The following is a 25220-nucleotide window of genomic DNA, read 5'->3' as shown; positions in this document are numbered from 1 at the left end:
GTGAAGAATAGCTGTATATAGCAAAAATATATTTAGCAGAAGCATAATTGTATTTTAATAGCTACTACAGTGTAGAGATGCAGTGAATTATTTACACCATATAACACAAAATTAAGGGTCCGTGCTATCCGGGATTGTTGGAACATCTCTACCCCATTGAAGTTGAGATTTAAATGTTTAAGGTAAGGGTTAAGGTTAGAGTTAGGTAAGGGTTATGGTTAAGGTTAGGGCTAGGGTAAGGGTAGGGGTTAAGGTTAGGGTTAGGGTTAGGGTTTAGAGTAGGGATATCCCAAGGATCCCTGATAACACTGACCCAAAAATAAGGGTGGAACTTTGTATCTGTTATTAGCGTTATAGGTATTTCAATGGAAATTGAAGACACATTTGATATGGCTTGCTGTTGTTATGAGTAGTTGATTACTCACAAAATAAACTAACTGTTCGCAAAATTGGCCAATTCATATAATGTGTAACAACAAGGTGTGTGATATTTCTGTAATTTAACCTCTGCCCTTACAAAAAAAGATTTCAGTTTTGAAACTGCAGTAAAAGTGCAGTAACTGCAGTCGACTGTGGTATTTTGGACGCAGTAATTGCAGAATAACTGCAGTGTACTGCATTTGAACTGCAGTTATACTGCACTGTAACTGCAGTTACACTGCAAAATTACTGCAGTAAAAAAAAGTGGTATTTTGGACACAGTATTTGCAGCATACTGCAGTTATACTGCACTCTAACTACAGTTATACTACAGTGTACTGCAGTTATACTGCAATCTGACTGCAAAAATATTTGTACGGTTGATATCTAATAGCTTTTGAAATGTTGTCTATCCCCAGTAGTTATGTTGTGAAATACAGTAAGGTGTAATAGCCTACGCTATAATAATGACTGAGTCAAATTAAATACATTTATCATGAGACTGCCACCTCAAATATAATCAAATATACTGTGGATTTAATCCCATTTGAGGTGTATTGATTGTTAATTACATTGGAAATATTGAAATAAAATGTGGATTGGGTTTTAATCTTTATTGCAATGTACTTGTTCTTTATTTTGACTTCTTTCTTAGAAATCCAGTGTCTACAGTTTCAAATGATAGAGCAAGGGTCCTTATGTCACAGACTGTTGTTTATCTCCCTGTCTGTCTGACTCTGATATCTGTGTTCCTACTGTATGAACCCACTTGTACAAAGTCCTGGCTAAAACTTGCCAAAAGTGTGCCACTTGGAACCGGGAAATTATATTTCATCTGACCCATTTATGTTGGTCAAACCAGATGTAACATCCCAACATGTTCAATATTTTCATCTTATCAAAATAGAATTTGCCATATAAACATATAGTCGGATTTATACTAATTTCTAAATGTGCTCATATTGATTGCATTGTTTCCGCGAAATAATAGTTTTGCAACAGCAAAGATTCCTACACTCCCCCTGCTCTTTAAGCAAACAGAGCATAGAACCACCCACACTCCCACACACAAAGGCATATTGGGAAATCCACCGACTCACAGCCAGATCCAGTATAAACAGTCTGGTCAGCTCCTGCTCAGGCACCTTTCTCAGCTCAGCTCTCTTCAGTACCTGGACTCAAAGGAGGACCGCTCAACATGATGCTTCTCTCCCAAACACTCTGCCTGTGCTTGGCACTAGCACTCAGCAATGCTGCTCCAACGTGAGTACTACTGATCAACTGCCAAGCCTTTACATTTACATTTTAGTCATTTAGCAGATGCTCTTATCCAAAGCGACTTACAGGAGCAATTAGGGTTAAGTGTTTTGCTCAACAGCACATCGACAGATTTTTCACCTAGTCGGCTCGGGGATTCGAACCAGCGGCCTTTCAGTTACTGGGCCAACGCTCTTAAACGCTAGGCTACCAAAATGGCTTCTTATTATTCTCTCATCCACGTTCACTGTAGCCACAGCAAAATACACTGCCTCTAAATTGCCTCTGTACTTACTTTGTTAAACTGTTACTTTATTCAACACATATATGGGCTTCGCTGTGCTGTGTTAAGACATGTCTTATGCAACACAATTGGATACTATGCTGCCCCACATTGGCTGGGTTAGTTCCATAAGTTTGTTTGCCAATATCACAGAGGTCAAGGCAGGATCAATAACCCAAACACACAAAGAGTGGTCAAAGTCAGTCGTGTCCCTCAGCACTTCTGTCACTGATTCACCCCATTACCTCATCACTACAGATCACCTTCATATCAGTCAGGTATCCCTTTGAGCTGCTCTATTTGGCTGTGTATAATACAGGATCATTATTGGTCTATCTACCCAGAGGGTGGAGTTATGATGTGCAGTGTATTATCTAATTTCCCATCTCTATGACCTGTCTCATGTCTCATCAGAATGAGGACATTATGGTTTATGATGAATAACGTCTTCCTTCTCTACCCAGGCTCCATGATGTAATGATGGCAGGTGAGTCTAATATCCATATTCCTTTAACAGCCTGTCAAAATGCAGGACCTCACAACTCATTGACTGATCCAGGCATGCTAGGCAAGGCAAACAACTACGGTTGCAACTTGCCATGGAACACGTGTCATTCAATTCCCTTTCAGCCCCTTATGCATGTCCTACATGTTTTTAAATGAGAGTAGCATACATGACTTCCAAATAACCACACCGCACCCTTTCATGTGGAGAAATGTTTGAATAATGAAAAGTAATTCAACCTGCACCTCACCTTGACTCTGACAGGTCCATTAGACCACGGCCACGACCACCACAAGGATGAGGCCCACCACAATGCCAACCCAGACCGGTGTGACGGCATCGAGTTTGACGCCATCACCCCCGACGAGAAAGGAAACACCTTCTTCTTCAAGGGTATCAGGACCATGTTATGAGTCCTATTTCTTGTCCTCATTCTCCCTACAGTGGGCTTGTCATTGTCATGATATGTCATTTTGTCCCCATCAGGATGGGCAGGGTTAAGGGTGCACTCTTAGAAAAAACAGAGCTATCTAGAACGTAAAAGGGTTCTTTGGCTGTCCCCATAGGATAACTCTTTGAAGAACCCTTTTTGGTTCCAGGTAGAACCCTACTGGGTTCCATGTACAAACCTTTCCCCAGAGGGTTCTACATGGAACCCAAGAGAGTTCTACCTGGAACCAGAAAGAGTTATACCTGGAACTAAAAAGGGTTCTCCTGTGGGGACAGCCGAACATCCCTTTTGGAACCCTTTTTTCTAAGAGTGTAGTGGATTAGTTAGTGGGTATTTTGATATGGGCCACCATGCCCTGTAAATGTGGGTTTGTGCTAGATATTAGTGTGTACGGAGAGTGCAAGCTTATATATCCATGAGCATATCTGATCCCAGATCTGAACTATGCTCCTCTTAGGGGATCACCTGTGGAAGGGCTTCACTGGTCCAGCTCAGGTCTCCAATGCCTCCTTCAAGGAGCTAGATGACTACCATCACCTGGGGCACATTGACGCTGCCTTCCGCATGCACAACAAAGAAAAACATGAAGACCACGATCACATCTATGTTTTCCTGGTACTGTCAATATCAATGATGTAGTCGATATCCATATGAATAGGCCCTTTAACACGTAGTTTTACTAGTGACTCATCAGCTTGAGCAATCTTTTTCAAACTCAAATTATGCAATCATCTACACTTTTTTTAAACATGTGCTACCATTACCATTGTAAACACCCTTCAGAGGCATCATGTCAATAGGTGGCACAGGGGAATGTGCCCCCTCACATTTGTCCTGTAAAAAATACATTAAAATATATATATATTTATATACAGTACCAGTCAAAAGTTTAGACACACCTACTCATTCCAGGGTTTTTCTTTATTAATACTATTTTCTACATTGTAGAATAATAGTGAAGACATCAAAACTATGAAATAACACATATGGAATCATGTAGTAACCAAAAAAGTGTTAAAGAACTCAAAATATATTTTAGATTTTAGATTATTTGCCTTGATGACAGCTTTGCACACTCTTGGCATTCTCTCAACCAGCTTCACCTGGAATGCTTTTCCAACAGTCTTGAAGGAGTTCCCACATATGCTGAGCACTTGTTGGCTGCTTTTCCTTCACTCTGCGGTCTAACTCATCCCAAACCAGCTCCATTGGGTTGAGGTCTGGTGATTGTGGAGGTCAGGTCATCTGATGCAGCACTCCATTACTCTTCTTCTTGGTCAAATAGCCCTTACACAGCCTGGAGGTGTGTTTTGGGTCATTGTCCTGTTGAAAAACAAATGATAGTCCCACTAAGCGCAAACCAGATGGGATGGCGTATCGCTGCAGAATGCTGTGGTAGCCATGCTGGTTAAGTGTACCTTGAATTCTAAATAAATCACAGACAGTGTCACCAGCAAAGCACCCACACACCATCACACCTCCTCCTCCATGCTTCACGGTGGGAACCACACATGCGGAGATCATCCTACTCTGCGTCTCACAAAGACACGGCGGTTGGAACCAAATATTTCAAATTTGGACTCATCAGACCAAAGGACAGATTTCCACCGGTCTAATGTCCATTGCTCGTGTTTCTTGGCCCAAGCAAGTCTCTTCTTATTATTGATGTCCTTTAGTAGTGGTTTCTTTGCCGCAATTCGACCATGAAGGCTTGATTCACGCAGTCTCCTCTGAACAGTTGATGTTGAGATGTGTATGTTACTTGAACTCTGTGAAGCATTTATTTGGGCTGCAATCTGAGGCTGGTAACTCTAATTAACTTATCCTCTGCAGCATAGGTAACTATGGGTCTTCCATTCCTGTGGCGGTCTTCATGAGAGCCAGTTTCATCATAGCGCTTGATGGTTTTTGCGACTGTACCTGAAGAAACTTTCAAAGTTCTTGAAATGTTCCGGATTGACTGACCTTCATGTCTTAAAGTAATGATGGACTGTCATTTCTCTTTGCTTATTTGAGCTGTTCTTGCCATAATATGGACTTGGTATTTTACCAAATAGGGCTATCTTCTGTATACCCCCCCGTACCTTGTCACAACACAACTGATTTTTTATTTTTTTATTTTTTATTTCACCTTTATTTAACCAGGTAAACCAGTTGAGAACAAGTTCTCATTTACAACTGCGACCTGGCCAAGATAAAGCAAAGCAGTGCGATAAAAACAACAACACAGAGTTACATATGGGGTAAAACAAAACAAAGTCAAAAATACAACAGAAATACATATAATATACAGTGTGCAAATTTAGCAAGTTATGGAGGTAAGGCAATAAAATAGGCTATAGTGCAAAATAATTACAATTTAGTATTAACACTGGAATGATGTGCAAGAGATGATGTGCAAATAGAGATACTGGGGTACAAATGAGCAAAATAAATAACAATATAGGGATGAGGTAGTTGGGCGGGCTAATTTCAGATGGGCTGTGTACAGGTGCAGTGATCGGTAAGGTGCTCTGACAACTGATGCTTAAAGTTAGTGAGGGAGATAAGTGTCTCCAACTTCAGAGATTTTTGCAATTTGTTCCAGTCATTGGCAGCAGAGAACTGGAAGGAATTGCGGCCAAAGGAGGTGTTGGCTTTGGGGATGACCAGTGAGATATACCCGCTGGAGCGCAGAGTACGGGTGGGTGTTGCTATGGTGACCAATGAGCTAAGATAAGGCGGGGATTTGCCTAGCAGTGATTTATAGATGGCCTGGAGCCAGTGGGTTTGGCGACGAATATGTAGTGAGGACCAGCCAACAAGAGCGTACAGGTCACAGTGGTGGGTATTATATGGGGCTTTGGAGACAAAACGGATGGCACTGTGATAGACAACATCCAATTTGCTGAGTAGAGTGTTGGAGGCTATTTTGTAAATGACATCGCCGAAGTCAAGGATCGGTAGGATAGTCAGTTTTACGAGGGCATGTTTGGCAGCATGAGTGAAGGAGGCTTTGTTGCGAAATAGGAAACCGATTCTAGATTTAACTTTGGATTGGAGATTCTTAATGTGAGTCTGGAAGGAGAGTTTACAGTCTAACCAGACACCTAGATATTTGTAGTTGTCCACATACTCTAGGTCAGACCCGACTAGAGTAGTGATTCTAGTCGGGTGGGCGGGTGCAAGCAGCGTTCGGTTGAAGAGCATGCATTTAGTTTTACTAGTGTTTAAGAGCAGTTGGAGGCTACTGAAGGAGTGTTGTATGGAATTGAAGCTCGTTTGGAGGTTTGTTAACACAGTGTCCAATGAAGGGCCAGATGTATACAAAATGGTGTCGTCTGCGTAGAGGTGGATCTGAGAGTCACCAGCAGCAAGAGCGACGTCATTGATATACACAGAGAAAAGAGTTGGCCCAAGAATTGAACCCTGTGGCACCCCCATAGAGACTGCCATAGGTCCAGACAACAGGCCCTCTGATTTGACACATTGAACTCTATCTGAGAAGTAGTTGGTGAACCAGGCGAGGCAGTCATTTGAGAAACCAAGGCTATTTAGTCTGCCAATAAGAATGCGGTGGTTGACAGAGTCGAAAGCCTTGGCCAGGTCAATGAAAACGGCTGCACAGTACTGTCTATTATCGATCGCGGTTATAATATCATTTAGGACCTTGAGCGTGGCTGAAGTGCACCCATGACCAGCTCGGAAACCGGATTGCATAGCGGAGAAGGTACGGTGGGATTCGAAATGGTCGGTGATCTGTTTGTTGACTTGGCTTTCAAAAACTTTTGAAAGGCAGGGCAGGATGGATATGGGTCTGTAACAGTTTGGATCTAGAGTGTCACCCCCTTTGAAGAGGGGTATGACCGCGGCAGCTTTCCAATCTCTGGGGATCTCAGACGTTACGAAAGAGAGGTTGAACAGGCTAGTAATAGGGGTTGCGACAATTTCGGCGGCTAGTTTTAGAAAGAAAGGGTCCAGATTGTCTAGCCCAGATGATTTGTAGGGGTCCAGATTTTGCAGCTCTTTTAGAACATCAGCTGTCTGGATTTGTGTGAAGGAGAAGCGGGGGGGCATGGGCAAGTTGCAGCGGAGGGTGCAGAGCTGGTGGCCGGGGTAGTGGTAGCCAGGTGGAAAGCATGGCCAGCCGTAGCAAAATGCTTGTTGAAATTCTCGATTATTGTAGATTTATCGGTGGTGATAGTGTTTCCTAGCCTCAGTGCAGTGGGCAGCTGGGAGGAAGTGCTCTTATTTTCCATGGACTTTACAGTGTCCCAAAACTTTTTGGAGTTAGTGCTACAGGATGCAAATTTCTGTTTGAAAAAGTTAGCCTTTGCTTTCCTAACTGCTTGTGTATATTGGTTCCTAACTTCCCTGAAAAGTTGCATATCACGGGGGCTATTTGATGCTAATGCAGTACGCCACAGGATGTTTTTGTGCTGGTCAAGGGCAGTCAAGTCTGAGGAGAACCAGGGGCTATATCTGTTCTTAGTTCTGTATTTTTGAATGGGGCATGTCTATTTAAGATTGAGAGGAAATTACTTTTAAAGAACAACCAGGCATCCTCTACTGACGGAATGAGATCTATATCCATCCAGGATACCTGGGCCAGGTCAATTAGGAAGGCCTGCTCGCTGAAGTGTTTTTGGGAGCGTTTGACAGTGATGAGGGGTGGTCGTTTGACCGCGGACCCGTTACGGACGCAGGCAATAAGGCAGTGATCGCTGAGATCCTGGTTGAAGACAGCGGAGGTGTATTTAGAGGGTAAGTTAGTCAGGATGATATCTATGAGGGTACCCATGTTTACGGATTTAGGGTTGTACCTGGTAGGTTCGTTGATAATTTGTGTGAGATTGAGGGCATCTAGTTTAGATTGTAGGATGGCCGGGGTGTTAAGCATATCCCAATTTAGGTCACCAAGCAGTACGAACTCTGAGGATAGATGGGGGCAATCAATTCACATATGGTGTCCAGGGCACAGCTGGGGGGCTGAGGGGGTCTGTAGCAAGCGGCAACAGTGAGAGATGTATTTCTGGAAAGGTGGATTTTTAGAAGTAGAAGCTCAAACTGTTTGGGCACAGACCTGGATAGTATGATGGAGCTCTGCAGGCTATCTCTACAGTAGATTGCAACTCCACCCCCTTTGGCAGTTCTATCTAGACGGAAAATGTTATAGTTGGGGATGGAAATTTCAGAATTTTTGGTGGCCTTCCTAAGCCAGGATTCAGACACTGCTAGAACATCAGGGTTGGCGGAGTGTGCTAACGCAGTGAATAACTCAAACTTAGGAAGGAGGCTTCTGATATTTATGTGCAGAAAACCAAGACTTTTACGGTTACAGAAGTCAACAAATGATAGCTCCTGGGGAGTAGGAGTGATACTGGGGGCTGCAGGGCCTGGGTTAGCCTCTACATCACCAGAGGAACAGAGGAGGACTAGAATAAGGATACGACTAAAGGCTTTAAGAACTGGTCTTCTAGTGCGTTGGGTACATAGAATAAAGGGGGCAGTTCTCCGGGCGTTGTAGAAAAGATTCAGGGCATTATGTACAGAAAAGGATATGGAAGGATATGAGTACAGTTCAGGTAACCCTAAGCGTTGGGTAACAATGAAAGAGATAGCGTCATTGGAGGCATCGATTGAGCCGGTCTCGGCGTGTATGGGGGGAGGAACAAAGGAACTATATGAGGCAGTTTGAGAGGGACTAGGGGTTCTACATTGAAATTGTATAATAAGAACTAACCCAAACAGCAATAGGCAAGGCATAATTGACATGGGAGAGAGGCATAAAGCAGTCACATGTGTTATTAGAGAGAGCTAAGACACAACTGGAAATAGCGATAACGTTTGGGCTAAGACTAAACAGAATAAACAGGACAGAGTACCGTGTAAAGGAACAGTCCAGCAGGCATCAGCTGTGCAGCTGAGTGATCATAAGGTCCAGTGAACAGCAATATGTGAGTCCGAGAGCAGTTCAAATTGGTGCTTCAGCACAGCTAGCAGGGAGCACAGTTGTAGTTTGCGTGTGCTAGCGGGCCGGGGCTGGCAGATGGATCTTCGTGGTCGTCGCAACGGGAAGCCTGTTGAAACCACATCAGACTATTTCGTCGGCAAACCAGTCGTGTTGGATCGGCGGGGCTCAGTGTCAACACTAGGAGGTCCCGTCCGGTTGACAGAGAGGTAGATAGCCGGGAGATGGGCCTGAGGCTAGCTCAAGGCTAACTGGTGCTTGCTATAGGGCAATGGTAATGGTAATCAGCCAACAACAGGTTGCAGCTAGCTAGCTGGTTGTGATGATCCGGCTCTAGGGTCCAGTGATTCCGGCAGAAAGTCCAATAAGCTCTGGGTCGATAGCACGCTGGGTCGATAGCACGCTGTGCAGACTGGCCGACGAATTGTCCAGGCTAGAGCTAGAGCTGGCTGGTGGATAGTGTAGGCCACGGACAATGGTGAAGACGCTAACGGTGACTAATAACAGGTAGCCACCATTTTCAGCTTACGGTTCTTGATGAAAGTTATAAAGAAATAATAGAATCCTTTCCACGTTGGGTGAGGCGGGTTGCAGGAAAGTATATTTAGTTAAAGAATGAAAGTAAAAAATTGAGAAATATAGACAAAAAAACAAGAAACGGGATATTTACACAGGACGAAAAATAAAAGCGACCGCACTGCTACGCCATCTTGGAATGATTGGCTCAAACGCATTAAGAACTAAACAAATTCCACAATTAACTTTTAACAAGGCACACCTGTTAGTTGAAATGCATTCTAGGTGACTACCTCATGAAGCTGGTTGAGAAAATGCCAAGAGTGTGCAAAGCTGTCATCAAGGCAAAGGGTGGCTACTTTGAAAAATCTAAAATCTAAAATATATTTTGATTTGTTTAACACTTTTTTGGTTACTACATGATTCCATATGTGTTATTTCATAGTGTTGATGTCTTCACTATTATTCTACAATGTAGAAAATAGTAAAAAATAAGAAAAACCCTGGAATGAGTAGGTGTGTCCAAACTTTTGACTGGTAGTGTATATATTATTTTTTTGTTAAATGTTTTGTTGTGGTTTCTCTGTAGTACTACTAGCCACCTAGCAATTTTATGAAGTTGGGTTTAGCTAGCCCAGATAGGTTCCCAATCTCCCAACCTCATAACTAGTTAACAAGAAACCATTTCAGGCTATCAATCAAGTTAGAGTAGCTAGCTTGTCTAACTATCTGGCATGCCTGCTAGCAAGATTGGTAGACTTTAGGAAAGCAAGCAATTACTATATGTACTGAATAAGACTCACATTCCTTCAATCTTTTACCCAGATTTGAGCAGAGATGCAGAGAAGCATATTTAGTTTCCTTAAAAAAATTACCATCAGTCAGGAGACAGAAAGCTCAAGATATATGCTTAGATATGCAGAAAAAATAAACATATTCTTTACATAGAATTAAGCATAATGATTATGGCTCTAGATTGCAGGAAAAAGCTGTTTCGGGTGTTTGAAAAATTGCCATCCTCATGTACTTTGTGCGCCCTCAGATTTTGGGGGTGCATGACACCCCTGACAGCATTCACTTAGCATACTCAGTATACTCCATCCCTCCTCCATTACAGGACAACAAGGTGTTCAGCTACTATAACCACAATCTGGAGGAGGGCTACCCCAAGGACATCCAGCTGGACTTCCCAGGGGTGCCCAGCCACCTGGATGCTGCGGTGGAGTGCCCCAAGGGAGAGTGTACATCAGACTCTGTCCTATTCTTCAAGGGTAAGCCTATTAACCCTTTGATACCCCCCCATAAGGACATTATGAACATTTCTCTGGTTCATTGCTATAAACATTTATAGATTATTCAGAGACAACATACCAGGAAATGTGTTATGGATATCAAGTTTTCTAGTCCTAATGTGAGCTGCCTTGCGTATGTTTTCTCCCTCACAGGAGAAGAGGTGTACAACTATGACATCGCCACACAGTCAGTAAAGGAGAGACAGTGGGCCCACCTGCCCAACTGTACGTCTGCCTTCCGTTGGCTAGAGCAATACTACTGTTTCCATGGCCACAACTTCACCCGGTTCCACCCTGTATCTGGGGAGGTGAACGGAGCGTACCCCAAGGACGCCAGGCACTACTTCATGAGGTGCCCCAATTTCGGTAAGAGAACCATGCAAAGGATGTTACCCTTCCTCCTTTATCAAAATCAGTTCATTAAAATATAATCATTAGCATGTTATTGTTGCTAAGGGTAAACCTTTACATTACCATAGTGTCAGAGAAGGCTGGTGGAAAGAGCTATAGGACGATGGGCTCATTGTATTTGTCACGGTTCAGACAGACGACAAGAGGACCACAATTGCGTCACACCAGAAAGTTTATTTAAACTTAAGGGGAAAGGGATGTAGGGAGTGAGTGAAGGCTCCAGGGGTTATCCCGTCCGATGTGCTGGGTCTGTGCCTCCCCCCAGTGGCAGCGATGCGTCCGATGACGCCGGTGGTTGGTGGTCCAGAAGTCCTGGGGGAGGAAACACAGACACAACGGGGCGGATGAAAACGTGCACAGTAGGGACAAGAAATCACGTTGTAGCAAGGCAGAAGGCTGGTCAGAGTTACCGGGGTCGAAGAGTAGTCAGGAGTCGTAATGGCAGAAAGCAGGTCTGGTTTTCCTGGGGCAGAAGAGTATCCAAGAATCAGGCAGGACCGGGGTCACAAAACAGGGGTGAGCCAGAAGCGCGAGCACACAGGTTCCGGGTGTGAGCTTTGCAGACGATCTGACAAAGGAGAGCTGAAAGACGGGACTTTAAATACTGGGAGAGGTTAGTGGGTAATGCAGCGCAGCTGGCAGAGTAATTAGAGCCGAGCAGAGCAGGGACAGGTGGAGCTCGTTAGGCTGAGTAGAGAGAGAGAGATGAGCAGAGTGGAAGATAGTGGAAACACATTAAGGTGGTAACCCGGTGGAGTGAGAGGGCTCATGACAGAACCCCCAAGGGACGGCCCCCCAGAAGTCCCAAGAGCAACACCACGCCGGGCGGGAGGAGGGGAGCCGGAGGAGGGCTAGAACTCCTCCGAACGGTCCCGAGCGAACGCCCTCATCCTCGGAGGAAGCCGGAGGGCCGTGGTCGGGGAGATGGGACAGGTCCCGAGACAGGATCAGGCACAGGACAGGAAGCCGAGCGGGCAGGACGGTTAGGGATCCCTCTGGGGCGGCCCCTACGGATTGCAGGTTGATCAGGATGCCGTTGGTGGAAGGCGGTGATGAGAGTCCTATCCACAATCCGACTAGCTGGCACCCAGGTCCTTTCCTCAGGTCCATAGCCCTCCCAGTCAATGAGGTACTGGAGACCCCTACCCCTCCGTCTGGACCGAAGCAGGCGGCGGACGGTGTAAACCAGACCACCATCGACGAGCCGTGGAGGAGGAGGACAAGGCGCAGCAGGGACCAGCGGACTCTCATGAATGGGCTTAATCTTAGACACATGGAAAGTGGGGTGCACCCTCATGGAATTAGGCAGTTGGAGCCGGACAGCAGTTGGGCTAATCACTCTTATGATAGGGAATGGGCCAATGAACCGAGGTGCCAACTTCTGCGACTCCACCCTGAGTGGCAGGTTCCTTGACGACAACCACACCCTTTGACCAACATGGTAGGTGGGAGCAGGGATTCTCCGACGGTTGGCCCCGGTAGTGTAGCTGGCAACGGATCTGAGAAGTGTGGCTCGGGCCTGTGACCAGGTGCGGCGACATCGACGGGCAAACGCAAGTGCAGATGGGCAAGTAACCTCCCCTTCCTGACTGGCAAATAGAGGAGGCTGGTATCCATAAACACATTGGAAAGGGGACATACCGATGGCAGAGCAGGTCAGAGAATTGTGTGCGTACACCACCCATGTCAATTGCTGCGACCAGGAGTGGGGGTTGCGTGAAGTCATGCATCGCAGTGCCTTCTCGAGCTCCTGATTTGCCCGCTCTGACTGCCCATTGGATTGGGGATGGAATCCGGAAGTCAGACTGACTGTGGCTCCCAGCAGGTGACAGAACTCCTTCCAAAAAGCGGAGGAGAATTGTGGACCACGGTCAGAAACTACATCCTTTGGCAGTCCGTGGATCCGGAAGACGTGTTCCAGGACCACCTGGGCGGTCTCCTTGGCGGTTGGGAGCTTGGGGAGGGGAATGAAGTGTGCCATCTTGCTGAATCGGTCAACTATGGTGAGAATGACGGTCTTGCCCCTTGAAGGGGGCAGCCCCGTGACAAAGTCAAGGGCGATGTGAGACCAGGGACGTCTGGGCACAGGCAGGGGCTGCAGCAATCCGGCTGGGGGCTGGCAGGACGACTTGTGTTGGTTGCAGATGGGGCAGGCTTGGACGAATTCCCGTACATCCTTTCTCAGAGCGGGCCACCAGAACCTCTGGGCGAGCAGGTTGTAAGTGCGGGTGGAGCCAGGGTGACAAGCTAGGCGGGAGTCATGTCCCCCACTGAACGACCTGGGACCTTAGGTTTTCGGGGACAAAAAGGCGGTCAGCTGGGCAAGTGCTGGGACCGGGCTGGTTACGGAGAGCTTCCAGCACCTGTTCCTCAACAGCCCAGGTCAGAGCTGCTACGATGCAGGGACTTGGCAGAATCGACACAGGATCCTTGGAGGGGTTGTCATCCTTCTGGAATTGAGGGAGAGGGCGTCTGGCTTGGTGTTGCGTGATCCAGGCCGGTATGACAGAGTGAAATTAAACCTGGTGAAGAACAGGGCCCAGCGGGACTGCCTGGAGTTCAAACCCGTTTGGCCGTGCGGATGTACTCCAAGTTCTTATGATCGGTCCAAACGCGAAATGGAATGGTGGACCCCTCCAGCCAGTGACGCCACTCTTCCAAGGCAAGCTTCACAGCCAGCAGCTCTCGGTTCCCTATGTCGTAATTGCACTCAGAGGGGGCAACCGACGTGAGAAAAAGGCACAGGGATGGAGCTTCCTATCCTCCGCAGCCCACTGAGAAATCACAGCACCAACTCCCACATCCGAGGCGTCCACCTCCACAATGAATTGCCGGTCCACGTCAGGCATCTGGAGGATGGGGAGCGGAGGTGAACCTTACTTGAGGGTGCTGAAGGCCTTGTCGGCTGCTGGGGTCCAGGTGAAGGGTTGCTTGGTGCTGGTTAGAGCAGTGAGAGGGGCAGCAACGGTACTGTAGTTCCGGATAAACTTTCTATAGAAGTTAGCAAACCCCAGAAACTGTTGCAGCTTCTTTCTGTTCTCCGGAACTGGCCATGACGTGACTGCTGATACTTTGGCAGGATCCATTTGGATACATTCCCTCTGCCACTATGTACCCCAGGAAGGCCACTGTCTTGACGTGAAACTCACATTTCTCTGCCTTGGCGTAGAGGGAATTCTCCAGAAGACGATGAAGGACTTGCTGGACATGGCGGGTGTGTTCAGACAGGTTTCTGGAGTAGATTAAGATGTCATCCAGGTAAACGAAGACAAACTTGTTTAACATGTCCCGCAGTACATCATTCACTAGAGCCTGGAACACAGCAGGAGCATTGGTGAGGCCAAAAGGCATAACCAGATACTCGTAGTGGCCTGTTGGTGTATTGAATGCGGTCTTCCATTCATCTCCCTCCCGGATCCGCACTAGGTGGTAAGCGTTTCTGAGATCCAACTTGGTAAAAACAGTGGCTCCCTGGAGCAACTCAAAAGCAGAGGTGAGCAGAGGGGAGAGGGTAACGGTTTTTCACTGTGATGTCGGTGAGTCCCCTGTAGTCGATGCAGGGGCGAAGAGATCCGTCCCTCTTCCCCCAAAAGAAGAAGCCAGCACCAGCCGGAGATGAAGATGAACGGATCAATCCTGTGGACAGAGAGTCATTGATGTAGTCCTCCATGGACCTTCTTTCAGGAGCAGACAACGAATAAAGACGGCCCCCTAGGAGGGGCTGTTCCAGGGAGGAGGTCGATGGCACAGTCGTGCGGTCGGTGAGGGGGGCAGAGATGTGGCTCTTGCTTTGTTAAACACTTCTCTGAGACCATGGTAGCATTCTGGGACATGGGAGAGGTCAGGGGCGGAGTTAGTAGGTACTGGCCGAGGGGTAGTGCGGCAGCAAGCAGGCAGGTTCGGTGGCAGTCCTCTTCCCACTCCCTGATCACCCCGGTCACCCAGTCGAGCTGAGGGTTGTGCCGGCGGAGCCATGGGTAACCCAGGATGAGGGGTTGGCCTGGAGAGGGGAGCAGGTGAAACTGGATAGTTTCCTGATGGTTTCCGGACAGACCCATCAAGACCGGGGCCGTGACATGAGTGACCGATCCGAGTAAGTGTCCGGCCAGTGCCCGGGCAGGAATAGGAGGTGTCAAACGGAGGTTCTCCAGTCCCAGTTGGCGTGCCAGCTTGATGTCCATTATGTTGGCTTCGGCGCCAGAATCCACCAGAGCAGCCAGGGTGTGAGTAGAGTCAGAGAGGCGGAGGTGAACTTTGCAGCAAGCAGGTTTGCGGTCGGAGGACTGGGTGGTCATTGAGCTCAACCGGACTCCCCTATGCCCGGTGAGCTTCGGCTTTTAAAGGGCAGGTTACCACACGATGTCCATCACCTCCACAATAGAGGCAGAGGTTTGAGGTGAAGCGGCGCTGGCGCTCTGCAGGAGTGAGAGAGGCTCGCCCAATCTCCATAGGCTCAGACTGATCAAGCTGACTTGGGTGAGTGGCAGTAGCTGACAGGAGCCCAGTCGGATCTCTCTCCGAATGCCGGTAGTTGGTGGACCTTGGCGCCCCCCTCTCACGGCGACGGGTCTGTATCCTTCTGTCGATCCGGACAGTCAGTGCGATGGCTTCATCAAGAGTGGAAGGCAGTTCATGGGAGACCAACTCGTCCTTGATATAGTCAGCCAAGCTATGGAAGAAGCGTCCACCAGCGATGGTGTGTTCCAAGAACTTCGTCTTGCCAGGGTTCGGAAGTCGATGGAATGGTCTGCGACGTACGTCTGCCTTGTCGAATACTGAACAGTTCACGAGACGCCTCTGCGGTTGGTGAATCCAGGTCAAACACCTTCAGCATCTCCTCAGCAAACAGGTCGAAGGTTGCACATGCGGGGGTTTGGCGCGTTCGAACTCTGCTGTTCCCCAGAGTCGAGCTCGGCCCGTCAGGTGAGTGATGGCATACCCGACCCTAGCCCCCTCCGTGGCGAAGGTCCTTGGCTGCAAGGAGAACTGAAGTCGGCAGCTAGTCAGGAATGGCCGGACCTGGGTAGAATCGCCGTTGAACCGCTCGGGGTTTCCAATCTTGGGTTCCCGGGGCAGCGGCTGAAATGACCGGGGCAGGTAACTCGGAGGCAGGGCTGGTGGGCAGACTGGCTGGGGTAAGGTTGGTGAGGAGTTGGATGATCCTGGCGAGTTGTTGTTGCTGCTGCTGGGACTGCTGCTGGTGCTGCTGGAACTGCTGATGCTGTTGGTAGCCGACCTGAAGCAGAGAGGTGATGTCGCCGCTCATGCGGCCTAGCTCTCTCTCAGTGTGTTCCAGGCGTAGCATGGCGGTGGGTTGCTCAGGTTCTTCGGTTTCCATGTCGGGGGAAGTGTGCGCTGAGTCCATGATGGTCAGATCGTACTGTCACGGTTCAGACAGACGACAAGAGGACCACAATTGCGTCACACCAGAAAGTTTATTTAAACTTAAGGGGAAAGGGATGTAGGGAGTGAGTGAAGGCTCCAGGGGTTATCCCGTCCGATGTGCTGGGTCTGTGCCTCCCCCCAGTGGCAGCGATCCGTCCGATGACGCCGGTGGTTGGTGGTCCAGAAGTCCTGGGGGGAGGAAACACAGACACAACGCGGGGCGGATGAAAACAGGCAGAAGTACAGTTCAAGGGAAATCCAAATACGTTGTAGCAAGGCAGAAGGCTGGTCAGAGTTACCGGGGTCGAAGAGTAGTCAGGAGTCGTAATGGCAGAAAGCAGGTCTGGTTTTCCTGGGGCAGAAGAGTATCCAAGAATCAGGCAGGACCGGGGTCACAAAACAGGGGTGAGCCAGAAGCGCGAGCACACAGGTTCCGGGTGTGAGCTTTGCAGACGATCTGACAAAGGAGAGCTGAAAGACGGGACTTTAAATACTGGGAGAGGTTAGTGGGTAATGCAGCGCAGCTGGCAGAGTAATTAGAGCCGAGCAGAGCAGGGACAGGTGGAGCTCGTTAGGCTGAGTAGAGAGAGAGAGATGAGCAGAGTGGAAGATAGTGGAAACACATTAAGGTGGTAACCCGGTGGAGTGAGAGGGCTCATGACAGTATTGGCTGGAATGGTATAAATGGAACAGTATCATCAACACATCAAACATATAGAAACCACATGTTTGACTCTGTTCCATTTATTCCATTCCAGCCATTACAATAAGCTCGTCCTCCTATAGCTCCTCCCATCAGCCTCCTCTGCACAGTGAACATGCTGTGAGATTAAACAGATGAATAGCAGCATGATGGTAATAACAACACCATTTCAGAGAAAAAAGCTTTTGGATTGTGTTGAGACGTGTTATTGTTGGATTGTAGGCCATGGCGGTGAGGCAAAGGTCCCCAAATGCAGTGAAGTGACTCTGGATGCCATTACCTCAGACGACTCAGGCAAAACCTATGCCTTCACTGGTAAGAACTAAGCCTTTGTGTTCAATTGTGTGCACAACTCGCGTAACCTTGTTTTAATCCTTGAGTTCGTATGGGGACAATTGCCAATTTTCACTTCCGCCCCAATTCCTCAGGTCATATTTATATGCGTCTAGACACGCATCGTGATGGTAAACACGCCTTCCCCATTGCCAGAACCTGGAAGGAAGTGACCAACGGGGTGGACGCAGTCTTCTCCTACAGCGACAAGATCTACATCATCAAGGTGGGTCAAAGGTTGCGGGATGTAGGAGAAGACAGGGACTTCACTTGTAATAAATAACATGTTCAAAGCTTTACTTACTACAGTACCCCTACCTACAGTATATGTACATTTGTACATGGCTACCTCAATTACCTCGTACCCCTGCACATCGACTCGGTACTGGTAGTCCCTTTATAACCATGTTATTTTTACTCTTTATTGTTATTCACTGTGTATTTATTCCTTGTGTCACTTTAACTCTGCATTGTTGGAAAAACACCCATAAGTAAGCATTTCACTGTTAGTCTATACTTGTTGTTTACGAAGCATGTGACAAATACACATTTATTTGATTTGAGTATATAGAAAAATATGTTTATTCAGTCAACTGTTTTGTTACCCATCATGCCTCTGTTTGTCCCATGGCACATAAAACACACCTGAATGGAACCATTTCCTGTTGACAGGGTGACCAAGTTTACATCTACAAATCAGCAGCTCCCTCCACTCTGATTGAGGGTTACCCTAAAAGCCTGAAAGAGGAGCTGGGCATCGAAGGGCCTGTGAACGCAGCCTTTGTTTGTGCAGATCACCATATTGTGCACATTATTCAAGGTAACTAATTGGACATTGAACTTGAGTACATTCAAATCTATCCCAAAAAGTGTTGTTGATCTTTTTACATCAATATTCACAATTAAGGTTCTCAATTTTAAAGGCCCAGTGCAGTCAAAAACGTGATTTTCCTGTGTCAGAAATGATTTGATACTGAGATAAAAAAAAAGCTGCATTGGACCTTTAACACACTCGATGAAAACAAATGTCATTGTCTCTATGTCTCCATGCAGGAAAGAAGATGCAGGACATTGACCTGTCTGCCACCCCTAGGATAGTAGCCAGAGAGGCCCCACTGCCCATCTCCGGCATCGAGGCAGGCACGTGCGGCCCTGATGGCATCAAAGTGTTTGTGGGCTCTGAGTACTACCACTACGAGACCCCCAGGCTCCTGGCTTTCAGCAGGATCCGCCCAGAGCCTAAGAAAATCACCCCAGAAATGATGGGCTGTGTGGAATAGGAGTCAGTTTATGTGAGATCCCTTTTTGAAGAATATCAACTGTGATCATATGTACTCAATAGACAACATGGGGTCTTATTAGAAGATTTGCCAAACTCGCTATCAAAACATATAATCACATGTTAAAGTAACTGTCCAGTGAAAGTTAATATTCCCTTAACTCATACCCAAAAACATTTATTGACTCATCCTATAATCTTTTTTGTGGCCAACGCATAATTGAGAAAAAACACTTAAAAAACCCCACCTTAAATTTGTATCTCAAACAGAATGTTGAAATAATGCTTGCTATTTCCTCCTTTGGAGGATGAGCTGACTAATCTGCTTTCTACTCGCATTAATTTTTTATGATCGTATACGGCAAAACCATTCTGTTGTGTTGAAAAGCTGCAATTTAACATACTTTAACATAATTTAACATAAAACTATTTCACTCATATTGGAAATAATTATAGGTCATATTTCATAAAAGTCTGGAAACCCTGGGCAGTTACTTTAACTTGACACAACAACTCACAAGTCACCCAAATACTGTATTATCACATTTTATGCTTAACATTTTTGTATGACAGAGATGAGTTGAATTAAAAAGATACAAAGAAACTGAAATAGTGTGATTATATTGCATTCATTTATGAGATAAATAAGATAGAGGAAAAATCAAGTAATACATTCAGATAAGTACATCTACAGTATTACAAGCAAAAATAAGTCTTACATGTAAATGTGATCATGAACTGGTTAATCAAATGTCCTATTACAAATGTATAAGCATTGCTTAATGATATTCTCATGTAGCTGTAAAGAAAAGGTTCAGAGTGTGATGGTTGTTTCAAATCAGGGTGTCACAATCACAGAGCCTCCACTCCAGAGAGGATGGGATTTTCCTCAGCAGGGCTGTCCTTGGTCTCTAAAGCCAGCCGTAGTTGCTGCCAGAAGACCCCGGTGTGCTCACCAGCTCTGGGCCAACTCAGGTAGGATCGTCTCTTCACCAGCTTCCTCATCCGGTGGTAGGGTGACAGCTGGTGGGTATGAATCTCCTCCAGGAACACCAGAATCAGGACGTCCTTCTTCTCATCAAAGAGCCGGAAGCTGGCCACCTGGATCTCCCGGGAGCACCACTCACTCTCCAGGTAGCGGTGGCTGATCAAACAGATGGTCTTGCGGCTTCCATAGATGCCGTCCATAATTTTCTCTATGATTGGTTTGCCTGGCTGGAAGTCCCGGTGGTGGAGACACAGCTTCCAGCCCTGCTCTCCCTCCAGCTCTGGCAGCAGCTCCCTCAGGACCCAGGGTTCATCGTGGGCGTTGTAGGAGATGAACGTATCGTACTGACAGCCATGAGGCATGCGCTTATTCCTTTGCTTGGTGTCATAGAGGAAAGCCAGGAAGAGGTAATATCCGTAAATGACCTGCCATTTCAGGAAGTGGTAGGCAAATGATGCTATCAGGTTGAGGAGGACGAGAGAAGTGGTAGAGATGTAGTAGTAAAGTCCTAAGTGTACTGTACAGAACTGAAGCTCAACGTCCAACAGCTTGGTGCCCTTTAGCTCAGCAGGATAGTTGCAGGTAAATTCTCCTGCACCATCAACTTGTGTTTGGTTGTCGCTCTCCATCCACTGGACAAACCAAGCATCGCTGCAGCCACAGGTGAAAGCATTATCTTGCATGTCCAGGTATGTCAAGGCAGGGAGATACCGCAACACTGTCTCATTGACTACTGTTATGTCATTCTTGCTCACCTGCAAGAAAGTGACTCTACTGAGGTTTGCTCCTATGAGGAAATCTAAGGACTGAAGTCGGGCTTTGGACAGGTACATTCTGTTGAGCCTTGGGGTTGGGTGAAACAGCTTTGGTGTGAGGGCTGTGAACTCATTCTTACTGATATCAAGGAACCACAACCGGGGTGTGTGAATGAATGTGTCTGGGTGCAGGTCCTTAATGTTAAGATTCCCTGCCTTGAATGCCAATAAAGATTTCAGACCTTCAAGAAAGTTGATTGGTAGATGAGACAGTCCCTTGCGACGCGGACTATGGATATGCAGGTTCTCCAGAGATGTCAGATGAGAGAAGGGTGGAGGGTTTAATTTATCATCATTTACATATGTGATGCAATTACAGGATATATCAAGAGTTGTTAAGCATGTAAGTCCTGAGAGCACAGTCTTTCGAATGTCTATTTGAGGGATCTTATTTGAGCCCATTTTAAGTTCTGTAAGGTTGACCAATCCCTCAAAGGCTCCATCTTCCATACTTGCAATCTGATTGTCAAATAAAAGCAAAGTCTTGAGTGATGCTACGCCTTTAAACTCTTCTTGTCTGATAGAGCTCAGTTTATTGCCTGCCAAATTCAAAGTCTCAAGTTTGTGCAAACCAGTCATGAAGGCATCATTCTAGGTCAGAATTTAGTTTGATTCCAGTTTTAGGATCCTTAATTCTCTCAAATCCTGGAAAACACATCCTGGAAGGATGGAGATTTGATTGTGTAAAAGAAAGAGTTATGTGAGTCTTGAAAGATTAGCAAAATCTGAGCAACCAAGTTTATGGATGATATTGAAGCTGAGATCCAGGATCTTCAGTGTGGGTATATTTCTTGTGGCATTTGGTACAGAAGAAAGTATGATGTGGCCCAGTCTCAAAGTACTTAGTTGCTCCATTGATTTGAATGATACCTCAGACAGCTGAATAATATTATTATTTTCTAAGTCCACTTCAGTCACCTGTTTACATGACTGCAGAAATTCCTCAGAGAGAGCGCTTATGTTGTTACGATGCAGTCGGAGCAAGCTAAGTGTAGGTATATGGCAGGCAAAATCAGTGAGAGCCTTAACCCTCTCTTCACTAATGTCATACAGTTTCAGATGGACTAATGAAGAGTTGACAGTCTGGAGCACCATACCAATCCTCTCAAGTTGAGACGTTTGATGTTTCTCAGAAAAGACCTGTCCAGCACATCCCATTCCATGCGTCCAAGTTGGCCACAGTAGGCGATGTCTAACACCTCAAGATAAGGAAGAACATCCGACGTGACTCTGAAGATTCCCAATGGATTACGGGATAAATCCAAAAGCCTCAGCCCTGTTGACGTATTTGATACTTCTTGAGATTGGAAAGAGGTGAATCTGTTGCTCCCAATGTACAATTCCTGTAAATTTGGTAATTGTATGATGGGCTGAACTTCCTTCATATTATAAAGGTTGTTCTTGGTTAAATTCACTGTCTTCAAACTGGAGAGAACCTGAAACGATGAAGACCCGATGGTTGTGATGAGGTTGTTGTCCAGACGTAGCAGGGAGAGGTTGGCCAGGCACTGAAACAAATGGTCTGACAGGGTTGTGAGTCTGTTATGAGCCAAATTCAGCTCTTGAAGAGCCTCTAGGTGTCCAAGAGCGCCATCGTCCACTTGAAAGATCTGGTTTCTGGACATGTTTAGAATTTTGAGGGTTGATAGGCCTTTAAAATCAAACTTTCTGATTTTGGAAATGTTATTCATGGCCACATCTAAAACGCTTACTTTCAGCGGAATGTCTATAGGTATGACTTCTAGGTTCCTCTTTCCACAGAGTACTTTCATGTTAGAGGGGTCACTGAGATTACCCCGGATTGTGCAGTTTTTCAGGAAGTACCCACATACTGGATCAGCAAGAACCCAGCAATACAGCAAGAAACAAAGAAAGACTCTCAGCTGAGAGAATGTAGGCCCACTTCGTTTTCCTGGCAAGGTTACCTTGAGTGTCATTGTGAGGGGCTTGACATCTACTTCAGATCTAGAGAGAATAACAAAGACAAATACAGTGACGAACTGTTACATGATTTGGGGGCTGGAAATGTAACATAAATAGACATCTATTGAAATTGCAATAACACTGATAGCTGTTGTTATTGTGGTCCTCAAAATAACTAACAGATTATTAATCATAGGTAATCCAAATTCTCAACATAACTCACAAATAGTTTGTTTTAATGATAAAGACAAACTACATCAGAGAGGAAAAAAGGAGAAGAGCGCTATCATATTAGAAATGAGTAGATAAGTGTAAAAACATTGTCTGAATAAGAAAAAACACACATTTGTATAATATTTTTTAAAAGACAATTAAAAACCAGAATATATAGTAATAATTTTTACTCACAATTGTCAGAGGAAGACAGTCACAGTGAGCATTAGTGCAGCATAGGACTGTGAGAGCATTTCCCTGGCATTTTACTTCACTATATTAACCCTTTGTTTGTCTAGGATTGTCTAGACTGATTTCTGACACACAGCTACAACACAAAGCGAAACTAAACTATCTGGGTTGACTAGACACACAATTGATTAAGTACAAGGGGCAGAAAATAAGAAGTGAGAGAGAGAGAGTGGGGGGGGGTCGGGCTTGTCTGCTCCCTCTCAAAATTGGACTGAATAAAAGACTGATGCTCACCATATAAGGGAACTTTCCGAGAACTGAGATATTTCCTAGAACTAAGGAGATTCTGATCCAAACATCAAACTGGTTCTAACAACAACACTTTTTTCATTCCAATTTCCCACTGTTGGTGAAATACAAAATGTTTTGATTACTGCTCAACCCACACAAGTAAATCCCTGCAGGAATGTCCATCAGAGCTGTTGCCAGAGAAGTTAATGTTAATTTCTCTACCATAAGCCACCTACAACACTTTTTTCCAGAATTTGGCAGTACGTCCAACTGGCCTCACAACCGCCAACCACGTGTAACCACACCAGCCCAGGACCGCCACATCCGGCTTCTTCACCTGCGGGATTGTCTGAGACCAGCCACCCGGATAGCTGATGAAACTGTGGGTTTGCACAACCAAAGAATTTCTGCACAAACTGTCAGAAACCGTCTCAGAGAAGCTCATCTGCGTGCTCATCGTCCTCACCAGGGTCTTGACCTGAATGTAGTTTGGCGTCGTAACTGACTTCAGTGGGCAAATGCTCACCTTCGATGGCCACTGGCATGCTGGAGAAGTGTGCTCTTCACAGATGAATCCCGTTTTCAACTGCGCTGGGAAGAAGGCATCGTGTGGGCGAGCAGTTTGCTGATGTCAACGTTGTGGACAGAGTGCCCCATGGTTGCGGTGGGGTTATGGTATGGGCAGGCATAAGCTACGGACAACAAACACAATTGCATTTTATCGATGGCAATTTTAATGCAAAGCGATACCGTGATGAGATCCTGATGCCCATTGTCGTGCCATTTATCCACCGCCATCACCTTATGTTTCAGCATGATCATGCATGGTCCCATGTCGCAAGGATCTGTACACAATTCCTGGAAGCTGAAAATGTCCCAGTTCTTCCATGGCCTGCATACTCACCAGACATGTCACCCATTGAGCATGTTTGGGACAACATTCCACAGGCCATAATCAACAGCTTGATCAAATCTATGCGAAGGAGATGTGTCGCGCTGCATGAGGCAAATGGTGGTCACACCAGATACTGACTGGTTTTCTGATCCACACCCCTAGCTTTAAAAAAAAAAGGTATCTGTGACCAACAGATGCATATCTGTATTCCCAGTCATGTGAAATACATAGGTTAGGGCCTAATTGTCAGGGGTGCTGAAGGTGGGTGTGGTGCAGGAATCAAGCGCAGGACGCAGAAGCTAAGTCCAAAAGACTTTAGTGAGTTATTCACGTAGTACACGAGAACAATAAGCCCGGAGGCGAAATAAAGGCGCACACAGGCGTCAAACAAAAGGCGCACTAACATGTGCGAAAACCTCTCCAAACAACGGAGGGAAGAATACGTAGCTCAGAACACCAAACAGAGGAGCAATCACACACAACACCATACACACACAACGAGAACTAAATAGGACACTAATGAGGACTAACTAGACACAGGTGTACAACATCAAGACAAAACCAAACGAACATGAAACATAGATCGGTGGCAGCTAGTACTCCGGGGATGACGACCGCCGAAACCTGCCCGAACAAGGAGGAGGAGCAGCCTCGGCCGAAACCGTGACAGCCGTGCGCCGACCCCGGCCTCGGGGACGACCAGGAGGGCGCGGAGCAGGGCGCGCGGGATGGTCCCGGTGGAACTCCGACAGGAGAGATGGGTCTAGGATGTCCCTCCGCGGCACCCAGCACCGCTCCTCCGGGCCGTACCCCTCCCACTCCACGAGATACTGGAGACCCCCCATCCGGCGTCTTGAGTCCAAGATGGACCGAACGGTGTACGCCGGAGCCCCCTCGATGTCCAGTGGGGGCGGAGGAGTCTCTCCTATCTCACCTTCCTTGAGTGGACCAGCTACCACCGGCCTGAGAAGAGACACATGGAACGAGGGGTTAATATTCTTATATTCAACAGGCAGATGTAACCTATAACACACCTTGTTCAATCTTCTCAGGACTTTAAAAGGCCCCACAAACCGCCGACCCAGCTTCCGGCAGGGCAGGCGGAGGGGTAGGTTTCT

The 25220-nt window shown here is 46.5% G+C and overlaps 3 protein-coding genes across 3 annotated transcripts; 1 reads left to right on the top strand and 2 right to left on the bottom strand.

The window, feature by feature from the left end:
* The first annotated feature begins 1529 nt into the window (after positions 1-1529).
* Positions 1530-19395, top strand: hpxb (hemopexin b). The gene is made up of 10 exons (XM_041872556.2): positions 1530-1683; positions 2425-2447; positions 2730-2858; positions 3374-3531; positions 10500-10653; positions 10828-11040; positions 17396-17488; positions 17602-17732; positions 18179-18326; positions 18560-19395. Exons 1-10 carry the CDS (start codon positions 1619-1621, stop codon positions 18784-18786), a joined length of 1341 nt encoding a protein of 446 aa, XP_041728490.1. The 5' UTR covers positions 1530-1618; the 3' UTR covers positions 18787-19395.
* LOC121559262 (toll-like receptor 13) lies at positions 19086-21284 on the bottom strand. Its single transcript, XM_045225522.1, has one exon. The coding sequence runs from the start codon at positions 21165-21167 to the stop codon at positions 19638-19640; it is 1530 nt and encodes a 509-aa protein (XP_045081457.1). The 5' UTR covers positions 21168-21284; the 3' UTR covers positions 19086-19637.
* Positions 21285-21568: 284 nt separating this feature from the next.
* Positions 21569-23130, bottom strand: LOC123492710 (toll-like receptor 7). The gene has a single exon (XM_045225523.1). It carries the CDS (start codon positions 22523-22525, stop codon positions 21653-21655), a length of 873 nt encoding a protein of 290 aa, XP_045081458.1. The 5' UTR covers positions 22526-23130; the 3' UTR covers positions 21569-21652.
* Positions 23131-25220: the final 2090 nt, after the last annotated feature.

The sequence above is a fragment of the Coregonus clupeaformis genome, chromosome 16 (genome assembly GCF_020615455.1).
Source record: "Coregonus clupeaformis isolate EN_2021a chromosome 16, ASM2061545v1, whole genome shotgun sequence".
In the NCBI taxonomy this organism is placed as follows: Eukaryota; Metazoa; Chordata; class Actinopteri; order Salmoniformes; family Salmonidae; genus Coregonus; species Coregonus clupeaformis.
This window is presented reverse-complemented; position numbering and strand designations above follow the sequence as displayed.

What these genes read in the sequence shown, in the direction of transcription:
- hpxb (XM_041872556.2), top strand. Translation starts at nt 1,619, where the DNA reads ATGATGCTTCTCTCCCAAACACTCTGCCTGTGCTTGGCACTAGCACTC. An exon ending in CAAAACCTATGCCTTCACTG is followed by an intron (nt 17,489 to 17,601) that starts GTAAGAACTAAG and finishes CCAATTCCTCAG; the next exon opens with GTCATATTTATATGCGTCTA. An exon ending in TATTGTGCACATTATTCAAG is followed by an intron (nt 18,327 to 18,559) that starts GTAACTAATTGG and finishes GTCTCCATGCAG; the next exon opens with GAAAGAAGATGCAGGACATT.
- LOC123492710 (XM_045225523.1), bottom strand. Translation starts at nt 22,525, where the DNA reads ATGACACTCAAGGTAACCTTGCCAGGAAAACGAAGTGGGCCTACATTC.
- LOC121559262 (XM_045225522.1), bottom strand. Translation starts at nt 21,167, where the DNA reads ATGACTGGTTTGCACAAACTTGAGACTTTGAATTTGGCAGGCAATAAA.